The 23636-nt window shown below is 40.4% G+C and overlaps 1 protein-coding gene across 9 annotated transcripts in view; it reads left to right on the forward strand.

The window, feature by feature from the left end:
• NTNG1 (netrin G1) overlaps positions 1–23636 on the forward strand; it is a 348392-nt gene that overhangs the window by 243566 nt on the left and 81190 nt on the right. For all 9 annotated transcript variants that reach the window (XM_086717715.1, XM_086717721.1, XM_086717712.1 and 6 more), the window contains exon 4: positions 19440–19612. In XM_086717715.1, coding sequence (XP_086573841.1) covers positions 19440–19612 — 173 coding nt within the window. The remainder of the gene's footprint in view (positions 1–19439; positions 19613–23636) is intronic.

Consider the following 23636-nt stretch of genomic DNA (forward strand, 5'->3'; position numbering starts at 1 on the left):
ATGGCAGGTCATGGGGACTGCCTGTGTCAGCAACAGAAACACACAGCCTCTCAGCATATTGCCTGTGACCCTGAAGGATATTTTTGATGAGGTGAAAAACTGAGGCCATAGCTAGGGGGAGAAGCTCAATCTAGAGACATAGCCATGTGATTGCTTTAGGAGAAAGAGCCCTTCCTAAAGAAGAAGGGTATTGGAAGTGATCAGAATGAATACATCAGGGTCAAAGACTCCAAATCAAATTGTCAACAAATTCAGAAACCAGGATACATGCACATTAATCCTGGTTAAACGTGGAGATTAGAATCTCAGATGCATAAGTGGGGGGGGAGGGGGCAGCTTTGGAATAGAGTCACAGCCCTGGGAACTGGGAATAAGGTTGTTAAACCGAATGCGCCAATGCAGGAATGCAGAACTGGGTGTTGAGCCAATGTCAGGATCACAAGTAGAATATCAGGGAAGGAGAAAAACAAAGGTAGAGGTTCACAGATCAGGACAGACTAGAGACAGAGAGACTAGTCTGGCACAGCTGAGTGTCTTGACAGCCTTAAATCCCTAGAGCCACTGCAGAGGCACCTGTTCCTCCTGGCTCTGTCTGGCAGGTTGTGGGGCCAGCCTGCTTGCTTCCCGGCAGGGTCCTGACACCAATCAATGGTGACCGCTCGGTCCCACACAGACACCTTCATCGAACAGAGGGCACTCTGTCGGGCAGATTCACTGTCAGCCTCGTATCGTACTCTCTGTCATAAAGCTCTTGTGTTTACCAGTGCATTAAATATAGCCCTGCAATAGAAAATCCTCATTTCCATGCTTGAAATATATTATCTAATGGCATATCTATTTGACTTTTACTACATGCCTTTCATTCCTCTAAGTGAGGTAATTGACCTTTACTTTGCTACTCTGTGGATTAAAAGGCTGCACCACACTCTGCATTTGATATTTCCAGTCCTGCAGGAAAAGCAATTTTTATTTACTTTTGTTGCAGAGATGCTCTTTGGGCGGGCCCCCAAACGAAAGGAAACCTCAAAGCCCAAGACTGCGTTGTGGTAGTTATTGCCACCATCATGTGGTTTTTATTAGAAAAAGCACAGGTCATTTCATTTCTGTGGCCATCTCTATAGACTCTAAGGACCGTGGGCCTATACAACTTCCGGAACCTTCCACCTCAGTTTCAGATGACAAATCCTCACTCCCTGCCTCCAGTGCTGTTGTTTAGGGATCAACAGCTTCATTCTTCAGATTCAGTTCAAGCACCCAAAAGTTTAAAATCCTGTCCAAACTACGCAATTTGTGTGAGAGCGGAAAATATTAGTGTTATCGATAAGAGTTTGAGCTCTCTGTCAGCCACATGGACCCAGAAATCTTTTGTGTGATAATTTGGCACTAGTGTTATGTAACTCTACAAGTGAGGAATCTGGAAGGTTTGGCTTTCTCTGGTGCCCCTTTAGTTCCCTTCCCAAAACCAAAATGATGACAAGAATAATGAAGATGATGGTGATAATGAAGATGGTGATAATGACAGCCAACATCTACTGCGTGCCAGGCATTGTTTTTAAATGTTTTGAAGGAGCGCCTGGAAGGCTCAGTCGGTTGTCTGACTCTTGATTTTTGGCTCAGGTCACGATCTCGCAGTTCATGAATTCAAGCCCTGCATCAGGATTTTCTCTCAGTGTGGAGCTTGCTTGGGATTTTCTCTCTCTCCCTCTCTCTCTGCCCCACCCTGCACCCTCTCTCTTTCTTTCTCTCTCAAAATAAATAAATAAATATTTTTAAAAACTGCTTTGAAGATAATATTTTGGCATTTGAGTCAGGTACTATTATTATCCAGTTTTACAGATGATGAAACTGATGCATGTAGAAGTTAAGTAACCTGCCCAAGGTCACACTGCAAGCAGGTAGTAGAGCCAGAAACCAAACTGAGGCATTTTGGAACTTGAGAGGCAGAAGATCCTAATACAAGTTTGGATCCTAATGCATTTGGACAAGCTGTATATACAATGAGGGTACTTCACTAATTACCCATCCTATTTCTAGAGAGTTGTCAAGCTGGATCTGTTAGCCTCTAGAGGTATAAGATTCCTTCCTGAACACCCCAGGAGAGATTCAGAACCCCAGGGAAAAGTAGTCAATCAGTAAAACCCTGTTACATAAGGAACAAGACACGCTCCAATGTGCTAACTAAACGATCAACAGACATACACGATGTGTGCAGAGAGCTTCTTACTACTAGGACAACACTGATCCAACAATCTAGCAGTGTCCCTTTCTGTGGTTCTTCTTGCAGTCTACGAATGCTTTTCTGTCTTCCTAGTTCAGAGTGACCCAAGACAAGGATCTGGATGCAAATGATATATTTGGGAAGTAATTCAGGAAAGCATTGTGAGGAAATGGGGAATAAATGGAGCAGGGATTAAAGTCAATCAGGGTGCTCTTCCCAGAACTGGCTCCCTAAGAGGCAGGGAAAGTGGAGTATTTATCCTCAAACACCCAGGGGTTGCTCCTGGGGAGTTAATTCACCTCTCCCTTGTAAAATTTGCTGGCCAAGTACCAAGCATGCGGAGGCAAGAAATGAGGATCATTGCAGGGACAATGATGATGCTTTTACTATATACATTTGTATCCTTTCACACCCCAAGTCCTATCCCCCTCTCTGTTCCTTCCTATGGAGAGGCTCTGATCACCTGTTAAAACCAGAGCCAAAATCTTTGGGAACTAAAAGCAAAGTAGAGCTCAGTTTTTGAAAACTTGAAGAAAAAAATATTGGCTTACTTTTTTTAAAGTATTGCTAGTGGGAATATTAAAACAAGTTTGCTTTTATATATTACTACATGTAAATTCTCTAAGTCTGAGTTTTATCTTAATCTATAAAATGGGGAGAGTGATACCTGCCCATCTCTCTCTTACAACGTTGCTATACAGATGAAATAAAACACTGCTAGAAAAATGTACTCTTACGAATGTACATTTAAACACAGAATTAAGCTCAAAAACTGCTAGCCAATTTATTATTTTATTGTTATTATTGCTATTATTATTTCTCTGATCTTGTGTTTCCCACATTTCCACAGTGAGGGAATGGGACTGGATAATTCTTTCAACAAATGCTTACAAAGAGCCTACTCCAGACCAGGCACCATGAAAGGTCCTTTTCAGGAACTGGGGGTTTAGCCTGCCCATCACCTGACCTCATGAAGTTCAGAGTCCTGATCCCTTTCCTTCACACTGTAGTGCCTCACAACGCACTCAAGTTTCTTCTCATTCTTCTGTTAAATATAAAACAAAAATGAGAAGACCTCATGACCTTAGAGTAATTGAGGTGAGACAGCAGGTCCCTTCTTTCTGTGGATTATTGTTCTGATATCGTTCAGAAATAGTATAAGCTTAGCCACCGGATCTTATGTATTATAAGCATTTAACAAATATTTCATAATGATTGATGATGACAGTCAGATGGGAATTAAAACTTATCAAGTTTACCTTTTTATGATCTGTTCATGGTGGCACTTGACATGCTATCTCATTCAAAAGTCAAAATAAAGGGTCACCTGGGTGGCTCAAGTGGTTAAGCATGCGACTCTTGATTTCGGCTCAGGTCATGATCTCACACTACATGGGATGGAGCCCTGCATCATGCTCTGCACTGACAGCACAAAGCCTGCTTGGGATTCTCTCTCTCTCTCTCTCTCTCTCTCTCTCTCTCTCTTTCTCTCTGCCCTCCCCAAGGCACACACACACACATGCACTCTCTCTCTCAAAATAAATAAACATTAAGAGAAAAAGACCCAGCTCTTAGTTTCATTGATATAAAATTAAATTAATTAAATAATTAAAAAATAAAAAATAAAATAAAATAAAGCCTAACAAAGTCATTCACTTTCATCTCTATGTTACAGGTGAGGAACTAGCTTAAGGTCAAAGAGTTTAAAAGTGATCAGGGGCGCCTGGGTGGCGCAGTCGGTTAAGCGTCTGACTTCAGCCAGGTCACGATCTCGCGGTCCGTGAGTTCGAGCCCCGCGTCGGGCTCTGGGCTGATGGCTCAGAGCCTGGAGCCTGTTTCCGATTCTGTGTCTCCCTCTCTCTCTGCCCCTCCCCCGTTCATGCTCTGTCTCTCTCTGTCCCAAAAATAAATAAAAAACGTTGAAAAAAAAATTTTAAAAAAAAAAAAATAAAAGTGATCATAGGGATATTCAAATCTAGGTCTTTTCTAACTCCAAAATACAGCACGATTTTTGCACCTTAACTTAAAAAGTCAGTTCATTTTACTGAAAACAAAAACAAAACAAAACAAAACACTTTTTATAAAAATCACGTAAGGTTAGAACCAGCATACTTTGAAATTATCCAGCATATTCTAATGCCTACCTCCTAATGATAACATATGTCTGTTTTGCAAGTCTAAATCCTTGGCAGAAAAATCTGGTTGGCCAGACTTTTCCAAGCCAGGCCATAAATTTTGGGTTGTTGAGCAATTTCTGTAATGACTGCTTATGGGTAATAGGTCCAGTCTAGTTCAATCATTTTGGGAGGTGGAAGAATCATGGGGAACTAACATGGCATATTGTATTAGGATCTTTTGGTTGCTAGTGCCAAAAATAAATAAATAAGTAATTCAAACTAGTTTAAACAAAATAGAGTCTATTTTGGCTCACATAGTTAGGAATCTGGGACACAGTTAGATTCAGACAGGCTGACAGCATGAGCTACACAAAGTCATCAGGATATTGTCCCTATCTCTTGGCTTGTTCTCCTCCGTCTTGGCTTTATTCTAGGCTGAGATTCTCCATGTCGTGGACAAGATGGCCATGAGCAGTTCCAGGCCACCTGCTACCAGAGTAGCAGTACCACAAGGAACAGGACTTTTTTTACCCTCATACTCTCAGCAAAGGCCCAAGGGTCCGTTTTCACAGGGATTAGGTCCTACTCCCATCCTTGAACCAATCATCATGTGTCCAAGAAGATGGAATGGATTGGTAGGCTGAGCTCAGCCTCTCTGCTCATCCCTGGAGCTGTAGGTTGGAATCCCCCACCTCAACCTCCCAACATGAAGATGAAAAAGGGCAGCCCCACAGCGTTGTTACCAAAGGAAAAAGAAGTAGGAATTTGGGGGTGCAAAAACTGCAATGTGCACCCCCATTTCAGTTTAGATATTGCCAGAGGTGGGGTAAATCACACAGCCAACGTAAGCCTTTTCTCATGCACAGACCAAACTTTTCACAATTCAAAGAAATTAGTCCCTCAAGCCAGTGTAACCCACCCAAAGTGAATCATCTATTTAGTGATTAAGCCCGGGTCTCTTGATCACCTATCACTTGACTCTAAAATATGACCATGATCCATATAACATTATTTGAAACTTCACTTCTCATGACACCTCACTTCTCATACATTTGGTGCAGACCCCACCTCTGAATATTTCATTATATAAGTGAAGAGATGGTGATGGGGACAATATTATTAATCTCGTAGCTACCATCTGGTTATTTTTCCCTGACCACATCCTATCTGTTGGATCTTTTGAGAGTTCATTGCTGTTCTTCATTTCTATTCTCAGAGTTCTTTATTTCTTTGCTTTAAAGCCTTTGTGTCTAATCTTAAGTGACATACAGTTCAGGTCATCGGCCACAGCAAGTAAGATCAGTCTCTTTTAACAGATGGGTTTTTTTTTCTTTCCGTTCTCTCTGTGTGTGTGTGTGTCTGTCTCTCTCTGTTTCTCTCTCTCTCTTCTATCTTCTTTTTTTTTTTTTTTTTTTTTACTTTTAAACTTCAACTTTTTCAAGGCTTGCTGACAAAAGTAGGCCACCAAATAAGGGGAAAAAAACAAAGGCTTTGCTAGGTGCACCCTTCTCTATTGGATATTATTTTATTTCTCAGAAAAGGGAGAATTAGAAGAAAGCTATTTCCCCCAATTTTCCATACCACCCATGGGAATCTAATTCAATTTCCTCTCAAGTTTTGTAGTGAAAAGTAAAAATATAGAATCAGGTTGCTGTAGTGTATTCTTTTGCACAGGTGTGACTTTATTTTTTATGTGATAAAACTGTTTATTCAGCCTGGTTCATTTTTAATCAGACTCTACTATAACTATTTGAGGAAATAAGACCTTTTTTGAATGGATGAGTGTACTTATTTAAAAGACCCCCAAGCTTACCTGACAATCTAACCTGATAGCGGAATCCTACAGTGTCAGAGGGTTCTTAGGTCTATAGCCAGAGTTTTACTGAACGGTGTGGCTTTGCAGAGCACAAGAGGACTTTAGGTTCATTCCTGTCCTACTTTTCTTTTGTCCCAGTTTCTCCTAGAAAAAAGGAGAATTATATTTTTTTAATCCAAGAAGTATATAAGAAATTATCATGGTATAGTCCAAATCAACTGGAGGTAAAAAATAGGTGAAAGAAATATTTCACTTATGTAGTTCTATAAAGAGAAAAAAAGAAATGTAACTTAGCAGTTGTTTACTGTAAACCGCAAAATGGATGAATATGTGTGAAAATAATAACCTGATTACATCAACAACCTTTATAATGGCTTCTTATATCAGGAATATATTTGGTTTCCAAAAACAGGATAGCTGACTGCCTTAAACAGGGTGAAGCTTGTTTGCTTCAAGTGAGAACACATGGGAGGTGGGCAGGCTGGGGCTCAGGGTATAAGACCACCATCAGGCCTTAGTTTCCTTCTGGCCTCCCGCTTACCCATCATTAAATGGAATTTCCATTCTTGTGGTTGCAAAGCCTGGAGTCCCCCTAGCATTTCTGTCTGGATCCCAGACAAGAAGAAGGAAGAAATGGCAAAGTGAAAGGGGGCAAAAAAAGAAAAGAAAAAAAAGAAAAAAAAAGGGGAAGGAATGATTCTTTTTAAGCTGTCCCTGTTTAAAAACTTTCAAGGGGCACCTGAGTGGCTTAATCAGTTAAGCGTCAGACTCTCGATCTCAGCTCTGGTCATGATCTCACCGTTTTCGAGTTTGAGCCCTGCATGGCATTCTGCACTAACAGTGTGGTGCCTACTTGGGATTCTGTCTCTCCCTCTCTTTCTGCCCCGCCCCCCACACTCTCTCCGTCTCTCAAAATAAATAAATAAACTTTAAAATGAATGAATGAATGAATGAATGAATGAATAAATAAATAAATAAATAAATAAATAAATAAATAAATAAATAAAAACCTTCCAGAACACCCCACCTAGTGACTTCTGGTCACATCCCACTGGTCAGACTATATAACATGGTCAACCATAGAGGCAGGGAGCCTGGGAAATGAGTATTGTAGTTTCCTCACATGTTTTGTAGAAAAAATCAAGAGAGAAAGGGATGAAAAGGACTTTTAGATGGCCAAGCCATGAATTTCCCATCTCTCTCCATAATAACAGCTTGAATACTTCGTATTTACCAGAATCTGTAGTACATACTTCACGTGAACTATTCCATTTAATCATCATAGCAATCCTATGTGATAGGTACTAATAACAGTCCAAAAATATATGTGAGGAAACTGAGACTCAGATGGAGACACCCACCAGGTTCATGGCAGAGCTAGGACTTGATATCAGACCCTTTGTCTCCAGAGTCCAAGCTCTTAACACCATGTTGCCCTGTTTCTCTTATCTGGTTCCTTGAACAATGATCATCTCTATTTCTGGAACCGGAGACCCCTAAATTTTCTGTTTTCTCAAAAAGAATTAGAATGGAAAGGTTCACCATGGATATATTAAACATCTAGGTTCATCTATTAGTTGCTAATTGGCCTTGGATTAGTTTAGTTTTAATTTAACAAGCTCTTTACCTCCCAATCTCCAGATTGATTGGTTGTGCAGAGAACAGTGGCAGTCTCAATTGAGATAATTATCTTGTTATGTCTTTTATCCTTCAGCACCTCTTGTCTAACCAGATTCCTCATGAGTGTAATAAACAGGTCACAGAGCACCATCGTATACCTACTCCAATCTTAGAGAATGCATTATCTCGAATTTATAAGCTCCTATTTTTATTTTATTTTACAGTCATGGTATGCTAGTCTCCCTGGCAAGCTTTAGAAATAGAAAAGAGCTATTTTTAAGATTATGTAAAAGAACCAGTAGTTTAGCGAGTCATGTAATCTGAGGTTTCACTACAGGTCGGTTTAGGGTTTCAAGCAAGATTTAAGTGTAATTTTAGAGCGTTTCTTAAATGTCATAAGGATGTCTAAGTCATTTATTGCTTAAATGTACAAGAAGGATTTCTAGCCCCTGTTCCATCAATTTTTGGAGCAAATAAATTACATATTTTTTAAAAGATGGTAAGATCCCAGTGTCTGTGAAGAACTTGATAAGGATCTCAGGCTTTATTTCACACTCCTGGAGAAAACTGTGTAACTGTATATTTCTTTGCTTAAAAAAAAAAAAAAGAAAAAAAATCTGTATCAATAACTTTTCAAAACTAATTCTTTCAATTAGTTTCCTCAGGACAGGAAAGCCACCATCAACACGGGGCCATATTACATACTCAATATATTGTGAAAGAATGAGCTCAAAAGCTATGTGGAAATCTGTCCTCTGGGTTTGCAGGGCAGATACCTACAGTCCTAGTGCCTCTCTTTCTTCTATGCCTCTCCTATAATACAGGAATGCAAACCCAAGTTAGATGCCCAGACTCTTTGTTAGTATGTTAGTGTGTGGCTGCTTTCCAAAAATTGTTGTAAGTAGATATCTATTTCACATCGAACTTTGGCCATTGCATAGTTTATAACAATAAATCTTCTGAAAACATTTTTGCTTACCAGTGGTAACTACTGTCAGACGGCAATTAGCAGGTTTTATTAATGGAGGAAGGAGTAGGAGAATGCTGGAAAGATTTGAGCTCTCTCTTTCTTCATGGGATCAGGATCAGCAGACCCATTTCATAGTTGAAAATCTGGCCTTTTGCTATGAGATAGAAGTGATAATAGTAATAGTTTATAATTATTACCTGCTTACTTGCCAGGTGCTATGCTCAAATATAAGTTCAGATGTGTGTAAGATAGATTCACATTATAAGAGCCTTAAACAGTATTGAAGAGGGCATCTTTTGGGATGAGCACTGGGTGTTGTATGGAAACCAATTTGAGAATAAATTTCATGTATTAAAAAAAAAAAATAAGAGCCTTAAACAAAGTAGAAGTTTTTTCTCTCTCCTTTCTCTTGGGAGGTAGGTCCTCCATGGCTGGAATGGTGGCTCTATCTTTACCTACCCTATGACCGCAGTGAAGGCTGCCTGAGGGCCCAGGTTCCACTAGTCATGGTTACTGCCATGGTCCATGTTGTCCAAAGTGGATCAACGCCACATTCGTGTTCCATGGAGTAAATTAGAAATGGAGGAAGGAGTGTAGCCCAACAGGAGTGTCATACACAGACATCACTCCCACTAATATGCCAATGGTGGGACATAGTCACATGGCCACACCTAGCTAGAGGAGGTGCTGGGAAACATAGTCTTAGTACGTGTGACTGTGCACCCAGCTAACACTGTAGTGGTATGGAAAAAGAAAAGACACATCAATTAGCAGTCTCTGCTGTCTTGTAATCTATCATTTAAGGCCCCCACAACCCCTAAGGTAGGTATTTTAATTATCCTCATTTTACAGAGGAATAAAATGAGCTTAAGGAACTTGCCTAAGTTCCTGCTAAAGCCAGACTATTTGACCTCAGAGCCCAAACTCTTATCCACTGTTTTTCTGCCATCTCTGTGGACAAATACCATATTTTTTTAGTTTACTTTTTCATTTATTTAATGTACAATTCAGTGGTTTTTCGTATATTCAAAAAGTTGTACAACGCTCACCATTATTGAGTTCCTGAACACTACCATCAATCTAAAAGAAAACCCCATCCATCAGCAGTCACTGTCAGTATGCCCCTCCCCCCACCTCCTGGAAACCACTTATCTACTTTCTATCTGTATAGATTTGCCTATTCTGAGTATTTCATACAAAAGTAAACATACATTTTGTGGCTTTCTGTGTCTGGCTTCTTTGATTTAGCATTATGTATTCAAGGATTTTTCCATATTGTAACATGTACCAGTACTTCATTCCTTTTTTTTCCTCCCAAATAATATTCCATTATATGGATATACTACATCCTCTTTCTCCGTTCATCAGTTGATGGATGTTTGGATTGTTTTCACTTTTTGACTATTATGAATAATGCTGCTATGAACATTTGTGTACAGGTTTTTTTGTGGGCATGTATTCAATTTTCTTGGGTAAATACCTAGAAGTGGAATTGTTGGATCCTATGATAACTTTATGTTTACCTTTTTGAAGAACTGCCATATTGTTTTCCAAAGTGGCTAAAAAAGTTTACATTCCAGGGCGCCTGGGTGGCTCCGTAGGTTAAGCATCAGACCTTTGCTTAGGTCATAATCTCACAGTTTGTGGGTTTGAGCCCCGCGTCGGGCTTTCTGCTGATGGCTCAGAGCCTGGAGCCTGCTTCGGATTCTGTGTCTCCCTCTCTCTCTGCACCTCCCTGCTCTCTCTCTCTCTCTGTCTCTTTCAAAAAACATTAAAAAATTTTTTATAGTTTACATTCCTACCAACAATATATTCCTACCAACATCATCATCAGTGTTTACCATCTTTTTAAATTATAACCATCCTAGTGGATGTGAAGTGGTAACTCATTGTGGTTTTAATTTGCACTTCCCTAATGACTAATGGTGTTGAGCATTTTTTCCTGTGCTTATTGGTCATTTGTATAAATCTTCTTTGGAGACCTATCTATTCAGATCCTTTACACGTTTTTTTCTAATTTTTTTTTGTCGTTTTATTATTCAAGTTGTAAGAGCTCCTTATATATTCTGGATAGAAATATGATTTTGATTAGTAAGTATAAACAGTTTTTAATATAGTTGAATTATTTAAGTATTCTGTGATATATGAATCTGCAGATTGATAGCCTTGACAGAATTCACAAACAAAAATGGTCAGTTCAGTTTGTGAGTACAGCTAGCACCTTAGTACTACTCAGATTTTAGGCCAAAGACTGCCCAACAGAATATAGGCAGAAGTAAGGTTTGTATATGGATCACACCCATGATTTTAGTTTTCCTGTTCATCAGGATTTTGACACGCTGGTGACTCGGCAGTGCTTCTAGCCCTTACTCTACATATAAATCACCTGGCCATCGGGTTAAAATGCAGATTCTTCTTCAGCAAGTCTGGGAAAAGCCTGAGATTTTTAACAAGCCCTCAGGTAATCCTGAAACTGCTGATCCAGGGACCTCAATTTAGGTAGCAAGTGTTAGTAGAAGTATTAATATTGCTGTTGGGAACCATGAGTCTAATTCTCCTTCTACAAACCAATTTGCTTTCTTCTGCCTCAAATAGACTGATGTCCTAGCTCAAACCTGGCCTTTGGAATTGACTCTTGACTACCACTTACCAGAAGTGCTTCTTGAGCAAATCACTTAACTGCTCTTCACCACACTTTCCACATCTGTAAATTACAGATACTTATACTTCCTTCTCCCAGTGGTAATGAGGATGAGGTGAAATAACATACATAAGGCATCTATCACAGTTCCAGATCTATATTAGGACGTGGTTAAGTGTTGTTGTTTTTCTTCTACCCGCCTTCAGCGTTAGGGGCTGTCCCTCTGTTTTGTGCAAATACAGCATTATCAGTGGGGGGACAAGTGAGTGTTACTACCCTACTTTCCTATATTGTCATGATTAGATCAAGCATTGTTACTGGAGTCCAGATCTTGGGCCCCACAACGGTAGAAATGAGGCCAGACCAAGGCACAGGTGAGGCTCTATTGGGGCTATAGCTCTAGCTGGAAGGAGACACATCACCAACACACAGGAGTTAGGCTGGCTTCTCCAAACAGAGGGGAAGCCCTGCTTATATAAAGTCCCCTGAAAGTTGCCAGGTCCATTATGCTAATAAAGGATAGAAAAGTGCCTTGTCCTGATTGGTTGATTTTGGCAAGCAACTAAGACAGTTTATTGGTGTCTTTTGGAGCTGGGGTCTTTCAGGCTTGTGGCGCCTGTTTGTTTCTGTGCCAATAGGACATAGCTATGGCTGTTGTTTTTAAGTCAGCCTTGTATACTAGTCTGCATCCCAGTTCTGCACTGTAAGAGAAGCAGCTTAGCAATAATAGTCAACATGAAATGCCCCAGGTGTATAATGTTTTTCACCTGGGGCTTGTTCCCATGGTCCCTGGCATTCTCGGTATTGCCCTCTTGAAGGTTTGTAGTCTATGTGTATTTCATCTTATTTACTCAAAAATTGTATGTTCTTGGACATTAGGACTCTTTGTCATCTTCTGGTTTTGAATCCCATGGGCACTCTTATGGTGCTACCCAAGAATATGTTATTAATTAAGTCTTACAGAATGAATAAGCCCATTTCAGTTGTGGTAGTAGCAGTAGTGACTATAGAAGTAATAACATTTATTAAGAATTTTGTGTCAGACATTATCCTAAAGGCACACGTACATTATCTATTCAATACCCAAAACCGTTCTTTGAAACACATCCATTTATTGTGTCTGTTTTACAGACGAGGCAGCTGACACCTAGCCATACTTAGACAGCCTTCCACTTTTGGTGGTAAGAGCAGAGTTCTGGAGGCCGGCTGCCCACAGTCTAAATCTCTGTTCCGTCTCATTCTAGCTAGAGAGATGGGTTTGGTTTCTTAGCTGGTCAATATGCAAATACATCATCTATAATTAATGCCAATCCCACAGTATTATTGTGAGGTCCGTGTGAACTATACAAAAAAAAATGCTTAGCACCGTTCCCGCTACTTGGAAGTATTCCACACGTTCTGTTTACGTGTGTGTTTGGAAGTCATTTATCCAGTGGCCTCACAAGTGGCAAAGGTGGGATTTGAACCCAGGCTATCTGACTTAATAATCAATAACTCATAATTTCTAAATTATGTTGCTGCGGGTCTTCTATTTCAAATAATCTGTTGAGGTGGAAACCAACAATTCATGTGTCAAAGTGAAAAGAGAAAGGTCAAGGGGCTGCAGAGGCAGAAAAAATATGTGAAAGGCATTTTGTAATTTATCACCTGTTGAAAAAGACATCTTCAAAGCTCCAGTGTTTGTGCGAACTCATTTTCTAGAAGCATTTGTGGCTGCTGCCAATCCAAGCCAGAGGGTGCAACCAGAGACTGAGCCAGGTTTTGTTGTGCCCAAAATTTACACCCTTTGGGAGTGGAAGGGTGCTCTCATTAAGGGAAAGCCTTCACTACTTAAAAAATGCAAAAATAGGGGCGCCTGGGTGGCGCAGTCGGTTGAGCGTCCGACTTCAGCCAGGTCACGATCTCGCGGTCTGTGAGTTCGAGCCCCGCGTCAGGCTCTGGGCTGATGGCTCAGAGCCTGGAGCCTGTTTCCGATTCTGTGTCTCCCTCTCTCTCTGCCCCTCCCCCGTTCATGCTCTGTCTCTCTCTGTCCCAAAAATAAATAAAAAACGTTGAAAAAAAAAATTAAAAAAAAAAGCAAAAATATCTTATTTGTGAAAATTATACAAAAGCACATGACCACATGAGAGCATTGCTAGGGTCCTCCTTAAGGCCCTGAAAAGGCCGTGATGCTAAACTTCATTCGCTTCATGGTGAACCGCCTCTGGCACAAAAGTAGTCAAATCCCTGACCTGCAAAGCAGCAAGCCTGGCTTTCCTTCCTGTTTTGCTTCAGAAAGGGCCAGTTTCAAACTTCTGTGTCTTGGTGCCTCTATTTGAAACACTAGTGATAGATTATATATATAGATCTCTAACTCACAGGAAATTCTGGTGGATAACATGTTTCCCAGAATAAATATATTAAATTATCTTGAAAAAAAAACAGGCAGACTGTATGGGTTTTTCGTACCTACTGGCAGGTGGCACACATCTAAATGTTGGAGCCTTTTTATAAGCAGGATTAAATTGACTCATGACAGCTGGTCACTAAAATACAGGAAGTGCAGACCTGGTTGAAAGCAAGAATACACTGGTTTTCATCACTCGCATCAAAGAACAGAGCTCGCTTTTTTTGTAAGTCCGTCTTAGCAATGCCTTTATTTGACAGTGTATGTAGTTTGTCACTTATGCACAAGTGGATCTTTGAGGTACAAGCAAGTCAGTTCCATCTAGAGTGTCTTGGTGTGAGTTCTATGTGTGTAAACAGAATCAGTGAATAGGTTTTAGCTCTCCAGAACATCAGATATTTCACTGTTAGCAAAGCCTGTTAGGTCTCCATTTGTACAGCTCCTTCCCTGCCCAATGTAATGGTAGACGTGGGAGCTGGATGACCATGGAAATAGATAATGAATCTGTCAGAGACAAGTGGTTGCCCTGGAAATCTGACCTCCATCCCATCACAAGACTGGAGGTCATATTCCCAGGAATTGAGAGCAATTTCCTGGCGTTGTGACATCCATTTCTTCTTTTTTTTTCTGCTGGAGGAAAAGATACTCTGGCAGGGGCTCTAAATAAAGAATCTTAGTGGCTGGTTGGAATGGGCTGATGCGAATAAACCAAGCTGTAGAGAAGGAAAGAGAATCATTTTCAAATACCAGCCAGTGTTGTGGTACCTCAATGTCCACTTTCACCTGTGCTGCCCAGGTACAACAGTCATCACCAGGATGGAGGAAACACAGTCGAAGCTAGGCTAGGTCAGCAGAATGAATACTAGACAAGTTCCAGTTTTTGCCAGAACCCAAGCAAGATTGCCAAACTTGAACCTGAACCAGGTGGCCATTCTTCCATGAGAAGTTGAAGCCAAAAGATGAACATTCCAGAATAATTATGCTGCACAAATGCTTTGTTTTTGTTTTGTCTTGTTCTTTCTCCTCTAAACTGTGTTGTTTTCCTGAGTCTTTGAGGCATTTATTTTCAGGCTTTTTTTTTTTCTTGTGTTAGGTTTCCAGCATTTGGCAAATTCTCTGGAGTTTGAATAGTGTTTACAAGGTCTTACCAATTTTATAGAGTTCTCTTTGCCCATTATGAGGTTAGTTATGTAAACCAATGATAAGGGCATGTGGTAGTTTTGAGCACATATCAAGGAGTTTTTGATTTATTACAATACCTATTAATTCTGTTTTTAGTCCATTACCATGCTAGACATAGTAGAAAAGACCCATGAAGTTCCTGCTTTCAGAGAGTTTACTTGTATAACAATCATTTGTTTATCTGTCAAATATATATATATATATATATATATATATATTTTTTTTTTTTTTTTTTTTTTTTTTTAAGTACTTACTACGTGCCAAGCACCTTGACATGTGCTGGGGATGTTGCAATAAATAAGGCAAACATGACTGCTGCCTCCAGGAGTTTACTCTAGTAAACATGCTAGAAGAAGAAACTATGAGAATGCAGCCTATGTCTAAGGCAGAGATAGTGTGGGCTTTATCATGTGACTGGCCTCACCCAGTGTCCCAGGAGCACATGGGAAAGGTATTCTGGTGGGTCAGAGAAGCACTCAGATAATTGACCAGCAGATGTTTTTTGAATGTCAGTTAGCAGCCAGACACGGAAATTTCCAAGTTGACACCTGAATGGTAAGAATTTTGCAGATGAAAGGAATAGAAATGGTAGAGCAGAACGTTGCGAGCAGAAGGAACAGCTTATAAGATTACCTGAAGGCACAGTTTGAAAAACTAAGTTGTGTTGCTGGCAGTGCAGATGAATCTAGAGAAGGGAGAAGACACCAACTTCAAAGGGACTTGGAGGCCACATGACAGAGTTCGGACTCTATTCTGAGAATAGTGACAAGTCTTTAAATGGTTCTAAGCCACAGTGACCCCAATATTTTTGTGTAAAGGATTATTTTGACTGTTGTGTTGAGACTGGGCTAGAGAGGAGCATGACTGGAGGCAGTAAGGTCTGTTGAGAAGCCATTGTAATAAAGCAGATCAGAGATGATGACAAGCTTCACTAGGGCAGTGGCAATGGGTGGCTGGAACCATGTGTATTTGAGAGTTATCAAAGAGGAAGGAATCCCAGAATTTGGTGAGAGATGGAGCAATGACAACTTAGATGTGATAGGAAAGGAAGAGAGGCATTCTTAACCAACTGCCTCAAAGGTGATGCAGTTTACTGAGACAGACATCTCAGAAGGAGGAGTGAGTGGGGAAGAGAGGCTCAGACTTCAGTTCAGGATCTGTGGAGTTTGACATGCCCAGGAGAGAGATCCATGATAGATCCAGAATTTATCAATATGTCAATCAGGTAATCTTCACCTAGTAATAGTAGAGGGAAGGGTTCTATCAATCTCTGTGGGTAACAGAGAATCTCTGAATCTCCTAAAATGTTTTCAAATGTTAAAGCTTATCTTTCATGTGCTTATTATTTCAGGGTGGGGAAGATTATGGAAGTTTGTTTTAGAATGCAAGTTTGCTGTAACCCAAAGGTAGTTAAGGGCCACAGAGGAAATTGAAGGGACGGCCTTTTGTAAGAGTGTCCGAAAAGACTCACTTAGGCTGATGGTTCTGAGCCAGAACCCCAAGAACAGCATATAAAAAGAACACACAGAAGAAGGTTCTGAAAATGCACTTGAGAATCCAGTGAGGACAAAGTATCAGGAGAAAGGGAGTGGTCAATACCTCAATCAAAGGGAGAGATTCAAATACCCCTGGGTGGTCAAATGAGGTAAAGAGAAGTATCCATTGGATTTTCAACAAGGAGGTCATGGCAAGAGAGGCTGTGGTGGTGAGAAAGAAAGAGTGAGTGGGAGATGAGAAAATGGAAAATTCAAGTACAGGAAACTCAAGAAGGGAGAGAAGATTGTTAAAGAAGTAGCTGGAAATGAAGACAAGGTAGAAAAGAAGTACAGGGTAGATATCCACCCCCCCCCCACCCCCCACCCCCGCTTAAGATGGGAGAGATTTGTGCAATGAGTCAACATTTTAAAAGCTCAAAGAGCCTTAAGGAACAACTGACAAAACCAAATACACAGAAGCATTTAAGGGGATCAGAAGAATAGAGCTCAGGGTGCCTACACTGGTAGCATAGGTGATTGGGAAGAGTTTGAATTGAGTTGAGCCTTTGAATGATTAGCTTTTGGACAGGTGAGGATGAACCATTAATTGAAAGAAATCTGCGAGAAATAAGATTAAACATTTATCCGTTCCTCTTTCACCTTCTTTTGTTATTCAAAGAATATTTTCTCAGCAAATATAAGGTCTTTAGAATGGAAATTGCCTGTAACACAGAAAGTGACTACAAGTATATGAAGGTATTAACAGTTACAAGACATTTAATCCAACTTACAATTACTTCTTGTATTCTTGGTCTTCCTACATGAAACCAGCATATCCTTTGGGGTCACATTATTCTTTTCCCCATTTGGAATTTTTAACACCAGATAGGGTGCTAAATCAGTATAAGCTGGTGCTTCTATCACTTAGGTTTCTAACATCTTCCATATATACAAACACACCCATAAATAAAGGTGCTAATGTTGATGGATAAAGATCCTTCCATATACAATCTGGCACAATTGACTCCCTCCCTGCATAGAGGAGATTGCTGTAAGACCTAGCTCATAATTAAACACTATTTCACTTAACCGAATTATTTTTCTCTTATCTTTTTATGAGACTGCATACATGTTAATTTTAAAGGCTTTGTTTATGTATCTAAGTTGAAGAGGTATTGTTTAAACAGCAGCCTTTCGGGGCGCCTGGGTGGCGCAGTCGGTTAAGCATCCAACTTCAGCCAGGTCACGATCTCGCAGTCCGTGGGTTCGAGCCCCGCGTCGGGCTCTGGGGCTGATGGCTCAGAGCCTGGAGCCTGTTTCCGATTCTGTGTCTCCCTCTCTCTCTGCCCCTCCCCCGTTCATGCTCTGTGTCTCTCTGTCCCAAAAATAAATAAAAAAACGTTGAAAAAAAAAAAAGTTTAAACAGCAGCCTTTCAATTTACTACAATTTATAAGTATACAGAAGGCAGAGTGTAGCTACAAGTATTACGAATTGTGCTAGACCCCTGAGAAAGCTGAGGTGTGGTCTTTACCCAGGGAGGTTTGAGGGAGGGGGGCAGGGTGGGCATTGCTTTAGGGGCCACACCTTTTGGTTAGAAGAGAACCCAACAGCTCTCAGTAATGGTCTTAGCCATTCCTTTGCTTCCTTGCCATAAGTGTGGGCCAGCCTACCAAACAGATCATCAGTGCACAAGGGAGAACCTCGGATGTTGCTGTGCAGACAACATAGAAACCCACATCAGTTCTTAAAGAACCTTATTTTGCTACCTAAGAAAGACTACTGTTACCTTTTCTAATTCATGACACTTTCCACAAAGGAAAACAAATGTAAAGCACAACAATATTTCTTTGTCTTTATGAAATTTGGCTTTCTGTATTTTTGTCCTACTTCTTGGGAGAGGCCAGACTCATTTAAAAATTCACACACACACACACACACACACACACACACACACACACACAAATTACATTTTCCCGATTCTGACTCTGACATACCTTGACCCTTTATCCTTCAGCTTGGGTGTCCTAGCTCTCCCCTTTGTGTGGATGCATGGCGTCCTGCATACACTATTCTGGCCTCTGGCCATGGTCATCCTGTCAACCTAGGTTTTACTTTTCCACAGGATGCGACCTGTGCTTGGGAAGTTACAATTTATAATCTGCTACCTCAACAAATATCCAGTTGGCCTTTGCAATTTTATAGTCCAGGATTTTGGATAGGGGGATGCATTTTTGTGGAAATTGCATATTTCATTGTGGCCTCTCATAGATCACACTTTTATTCATAGGCACCAAAGGCAATAATCCAGCCACATATAGGTTTTTGTTTTCTAGACCTCTAAGCATTTTTTTTCTGAGTCATTTGAACCATTCCTGAGAGAACTTTGTAATTGTCTTATTTGCTGTGAGGGAGCAATCTAAGGACTACTCAGATTGGGTAGAAGCCTTGGTGGGAAAACTTTGGATCTGGGGTAAGGTCATTTTTGAGCCCGGAATATGAATATCTTATTATGACCTCCTTGGGTCTATAAAATAGTCTGAATAGCAAATTGTCTTAATGGTTACATTTCCTTTTCAACAAAGAAAGATTGCCTTTCTGGTTTAAGGAAAAACAGAAGATAACATTGTTCTTCCAACCCAGATGAAATCGTCATAGTTTTGATAATATTACAGGAAAACTGCTCCCTAAGTAGTTTGATACCTGTTGGAAAGCCCTTGATTTTTTAGCACCGTTGTCTTACCTCACATTCAGGTCCCCACTGAACGGACTGACTGGTATTAGGATTCCTCAAAGTGTGGGAGGATACAGACTGTATCATAACCCCACCTCTTCCCCCAAGGGCACTTGTTGAAAAGATTCTGAGGGTAGGGCCTCCAAATCTATATTTTGCCAAGAGCTTGTAGGTATCCAAGCACAGCAGGGTGTGAGAACTACCACCCAGGAGATAGATGGGTAAAGCCTCTGTGATCACCAACTTGACTTAACAATGAACTCTTGTTTCTCCTCTCTTTAGGTGCAAATGTAATCTCCACGCCACTGTGTGTGTGTATGACAACAGCAAATTGACCTGTGAATGTGAGCACAACACTACAGGTCCAGACTGTGGGAAATGCAAGAAGAATTATCAGGGTCGGCCTTGGAGTCCAGGCTCCTATCTCCCCATCCCCAAAGGCACTGCAAATACCTGTGAGTAGCTTTGCTCTGTAACACCATATTTTGTGCACGATGAGATGAGCTGAGAGTTCTGCTCAATTTCACTTGCGATTGTGCTTTTTTTGTTTTTATTCTTACCGTTGTCCCATTCCTCTTCAAAATGCAGCTGAAGCTCTAGTCCCCATTTTACCACTTGTAAGCACATTTTCACACTTGGCTCATCTGTTCAATTCAGTCTTCCAACATTCACATCAAATGTGTTGGGAAATGAAGGAAATCAGGAGAAATTTTGCTAAGTGGATGAAACAGGAGATGTTTGTTTTTCTCCACCAAATTAATTTCCAATTAAAATAACAACAGCGTTCAAAACTCCCAATGGTAACTTAATTTTAACCATAAACAACTCCAGAAATTCTCTAAATGTTTGTAATCCCATTTCCCCTACTGGGTAACCTGAGAGATGCTTTGTCCAGAACATGCTTCCCTGTCTGATCTTACTTACCATAGCCTTAGCTATGCCCAGTGAAATAATTGGCTTTTTCCAAATTCCAGCAGTTGAGGTCATGCTTGGCATGGATCCTGTTAGCAAAAGCCACCTTTTGACACAGAGTGTGATTGTAGGCCTTGCAGGTGCTACATTAAGTTAAGGAACGTCTGTGTGTATGTGAAAAGAGCATTGGCCTTATCTGTGTTTACAGGAACCATAACAGGTGCCCCATTACCACTCATGTGTATGCCCCACTAAAATCCCTGAACATCCATAGGAAAACACACTCTGACACGCTCAGGCAGAGAAATGATTACTTTCAGAATAAACTGCCCAATTCCATGGGTGGACCGATTAGCCACCTGTAAAAGCCAAAGGTTTGCCCTCTTTCAAAAGTAGAGGAGGGGTGAGGTTGAGAATATACCTAGTAAGTGAGAAATAACAGAAATAGCAGGAACAGTGAGCAGTGGGAGAATGAGGGCTTGAAAAGCCACTCACTCTGTGCAAGGCTAAGAATGTTATCAGGTACTTCAAAGCAGCAGCTGTGAGAAACCAAAATCTAAAAACTAGTATCACAGGAACCAGGACCTTATCAAGTTAAATGTAAGAGTAATGAAGCGAGAAACAAGCCATGAAGTAAGGGGGCATGAAATTATGATAAAATTTCTATGAGGCAGAAAAAAAATTCTTCAAAAGATTTTTTACAATCCCTATTTGTAAGGGTATTCAGTTTCTTTCTGTGTTAAAGAAAAATTGACAGTCTAGCTACTAAAATTAATACATAAAACTCTATTGAACAGAAATGTTGATTTTTCAAGGTGATTTTATTAACAGAGACTCTTTTGGCCATCCTCAATTGTTCAGGGCCATAGACTCATGAATTCATAAGGAATCACAAGGTTATTTGTTTGCGAGACCCTGTGGCTGCCTACCAAGGGTCCCTATCACCACACTTGTCATATTTACTTTAAAGGTTTCCCAAAATGAAAGTGACTCGGATTTCATTTTTGGTGTCTGCTGCTTCTTTAGTGGGACAGGATGGAACAGAGGAAAGTTCACAGACACCTGCCAGCCTTCTAGCTCATCCTCAGGGCTGACCAACTTGACAAGACTACCAGAAAGGCAGCTGGAGTGGGCTGCTACTAAAGGCATTGGTTGCTATTCTAACATGACTTCTTCTGCTTGTAACTGAGCTTCGAAGTCTTGTTTATTTCAAGACCTTTTCACTAGGAAGAGCTTCTTGTGCTAGCCAAGCTTTCTCACTGTGATGGGTTTCTTGTATTCTCCATGGACATGATTTACTTACCCATCATCTTTTGCACATTGCAGAAGATCACCAATTACTCCCTGGCCAAAGGAATGCAACCTCTTCCAATTTTCTTTGTGGATTCTATTGCTTAACAATCCCTTAGTCTTCAACTGGCCTTTTCTATACTTGTAGACTTGTCCCCATCTTTGTTACAGTAGGAAGATGACAGGGGTCATAATGCCCAAGGGGGCCCAAGTCAATGTTTCTTTCAGTCTTTAGTATGCAGAAATTAAATGAAAGATTTTAGAGATGACTGCAGTGGTTCAGTCTTGCAATGGAAAAGCCTTACAGTGGAAAGAACCCCTTAAATTAAATTTCTGATCCATCAGACTGTGCTTTAAAATGTCCAAGGATGGAAATAAACAATTCAGTGGTTTAGTACACAGGTTCCAGGATCAAATACAGTTTATCTATTCACTAGCTGTGTGACCTTGAAAAAGTTAAACTAACTTCTCCAACACTTGGTTTCCCACCTGTAATGTGAAAATAATAACAGTTCTTACCTCATAGGGATTTTGAGAGAATTGAATGGCCTACTGCGTGTAATGTGTTCAGCATAACACCTGTCACCAAGTAGGTGTTCAAAAATAATTTTGATTTTGGAATTTTTTTCATAAGGCATGCTTGTTCATTATTGGACAGGTTTCATTGTTATAAAACTTATTTATTAATATCAATCTTATCTCCTAATTTCCAGTGGGTTTTTTTCTCTTTAAGTAGTGAAAGAGTATATGATCCCTGTTTCTTTTCTTCTCCAGGTTAACATCATCATCCTTTTTCATATAATAAGATTTTCATGTCTCTTGTGGGGTTGCTTGCCCTAGAAGTCATCTAATTTTTTAGTGTGAAAATGTCAGCCAAGCACAAGACTCTGGCACTGTTGTGATTCTTATTCATACCGGCTTTTTCTTACACACATGCATACATGCTTTTGTGTGCATGACACACACACACACACACACACACACACACAACTCTAGGTGGTGCATCACAGGTCAGTTATTTAAGAGGAACACTTAGGATATGTCATATCCTAATACAAAAGTACAAAACCTAAGAAGTAAAAAAAAGAGTGGCTACAATCTCTGAGCCCTCAACGTCAACTTCTCAATGGCTTCGAAAGGCTATGCATCCTGGATAATCTTTTGATTTAGCAGAATCTCCGCAGCCAGGATAAATTTTTTTAAGTTTTCATTTATTTTGAGAGATAGAGAGTGAGAGCAGGGGAGGGCAGAGAGAGAGGGAGACAGAGAGAATCCCAAGCAGGCTCTGCACTGTCAGCACAGAGCCTGATGCAGGGCTCGAACTCATGAACCACAAGATCATGCATGACCTGAGCCGAAATCAAGAGTTGGACACTTAACTGACTGAGCCACGCAGGTGCCCCCAGAGTAATTTTTTAGTAGGAAGGTCAATTCCTGTCCACTCTTAGCAAAAGAACTAAGAGAACTTCATTAAACTAGAAAATTAGAAGATCTCCATTCACAGACAATTAACCCATCACCCAGAGGTACTGTAAACCAGGAGTTTGCTGGGAATTTTATGACTTTGGAAGTCCTGAATTCTGGAGCATCTCCAAGGCCACTTTTGTAAGGAGCATGTAGAGCCAGGAGAGAAGAATACAGATCCCCAACATTCTAAAATAGAGCCACCCCTATTTAAATAGGGGTGGAATAGAATTTTTTTTTTTAAATTTTTTAAAAATTTTTTTTTTCAACGTTTATTTATTTTTGGGACAGAGAGAGACAGAGCATGACTGGGGAGGGGCAGAGAGAGAGGGAGACACAGAATCGGAAACAGGCTCCAGGCTCTGAGCCATCAGCCCAGAGCCCGACGCGGGGCTCGAACTCACGGACCGCGAGATCGTGACCTGGCTGAAGTTGGACGCTTAACCGACTGCGCCACCCAGGCGCCCCTGGAATAGAATTTTTAAATTCTAAAATAGAGCCACACCCCATCTGTGAGACACATCACATTTCCCTATGCTTTTCACTGCCATAGGCTTGGCAGAGGCAGAAGTAATAACTCTTGTGATTATATTTTTATTCACCATGTTTTTTATTCAAGACCAGTGTGTTTTCTTCTTGGTCTTTTAAAGCCAGATATATATATATATATATATATATATATATATATATATCAGAATGTTTTCCTTGTTTTTCTACAAAGCTTATGTTTTCTCTGTAAGGCATCTTCTCCCCATTGATCTTCATTCTATTTTTGATAGTATTCTCAGCGTCCTTTAATTTCTTTTCTGTCTT

This window comes from Puma concolor, chromosome C1 (assembly GCF_028749965.1).
Source record: "Puma concolor isolate L17-30 chromosome C1, mPumCon1.1.hap2, whole genome shotgun sequence".
Taxonomy (NCBI): domain Eukaryota; kingdom Metazoa; phylum Chordata; class Mammalia; order Carnivora; family Felidae; genus Puma; species Puma concolor.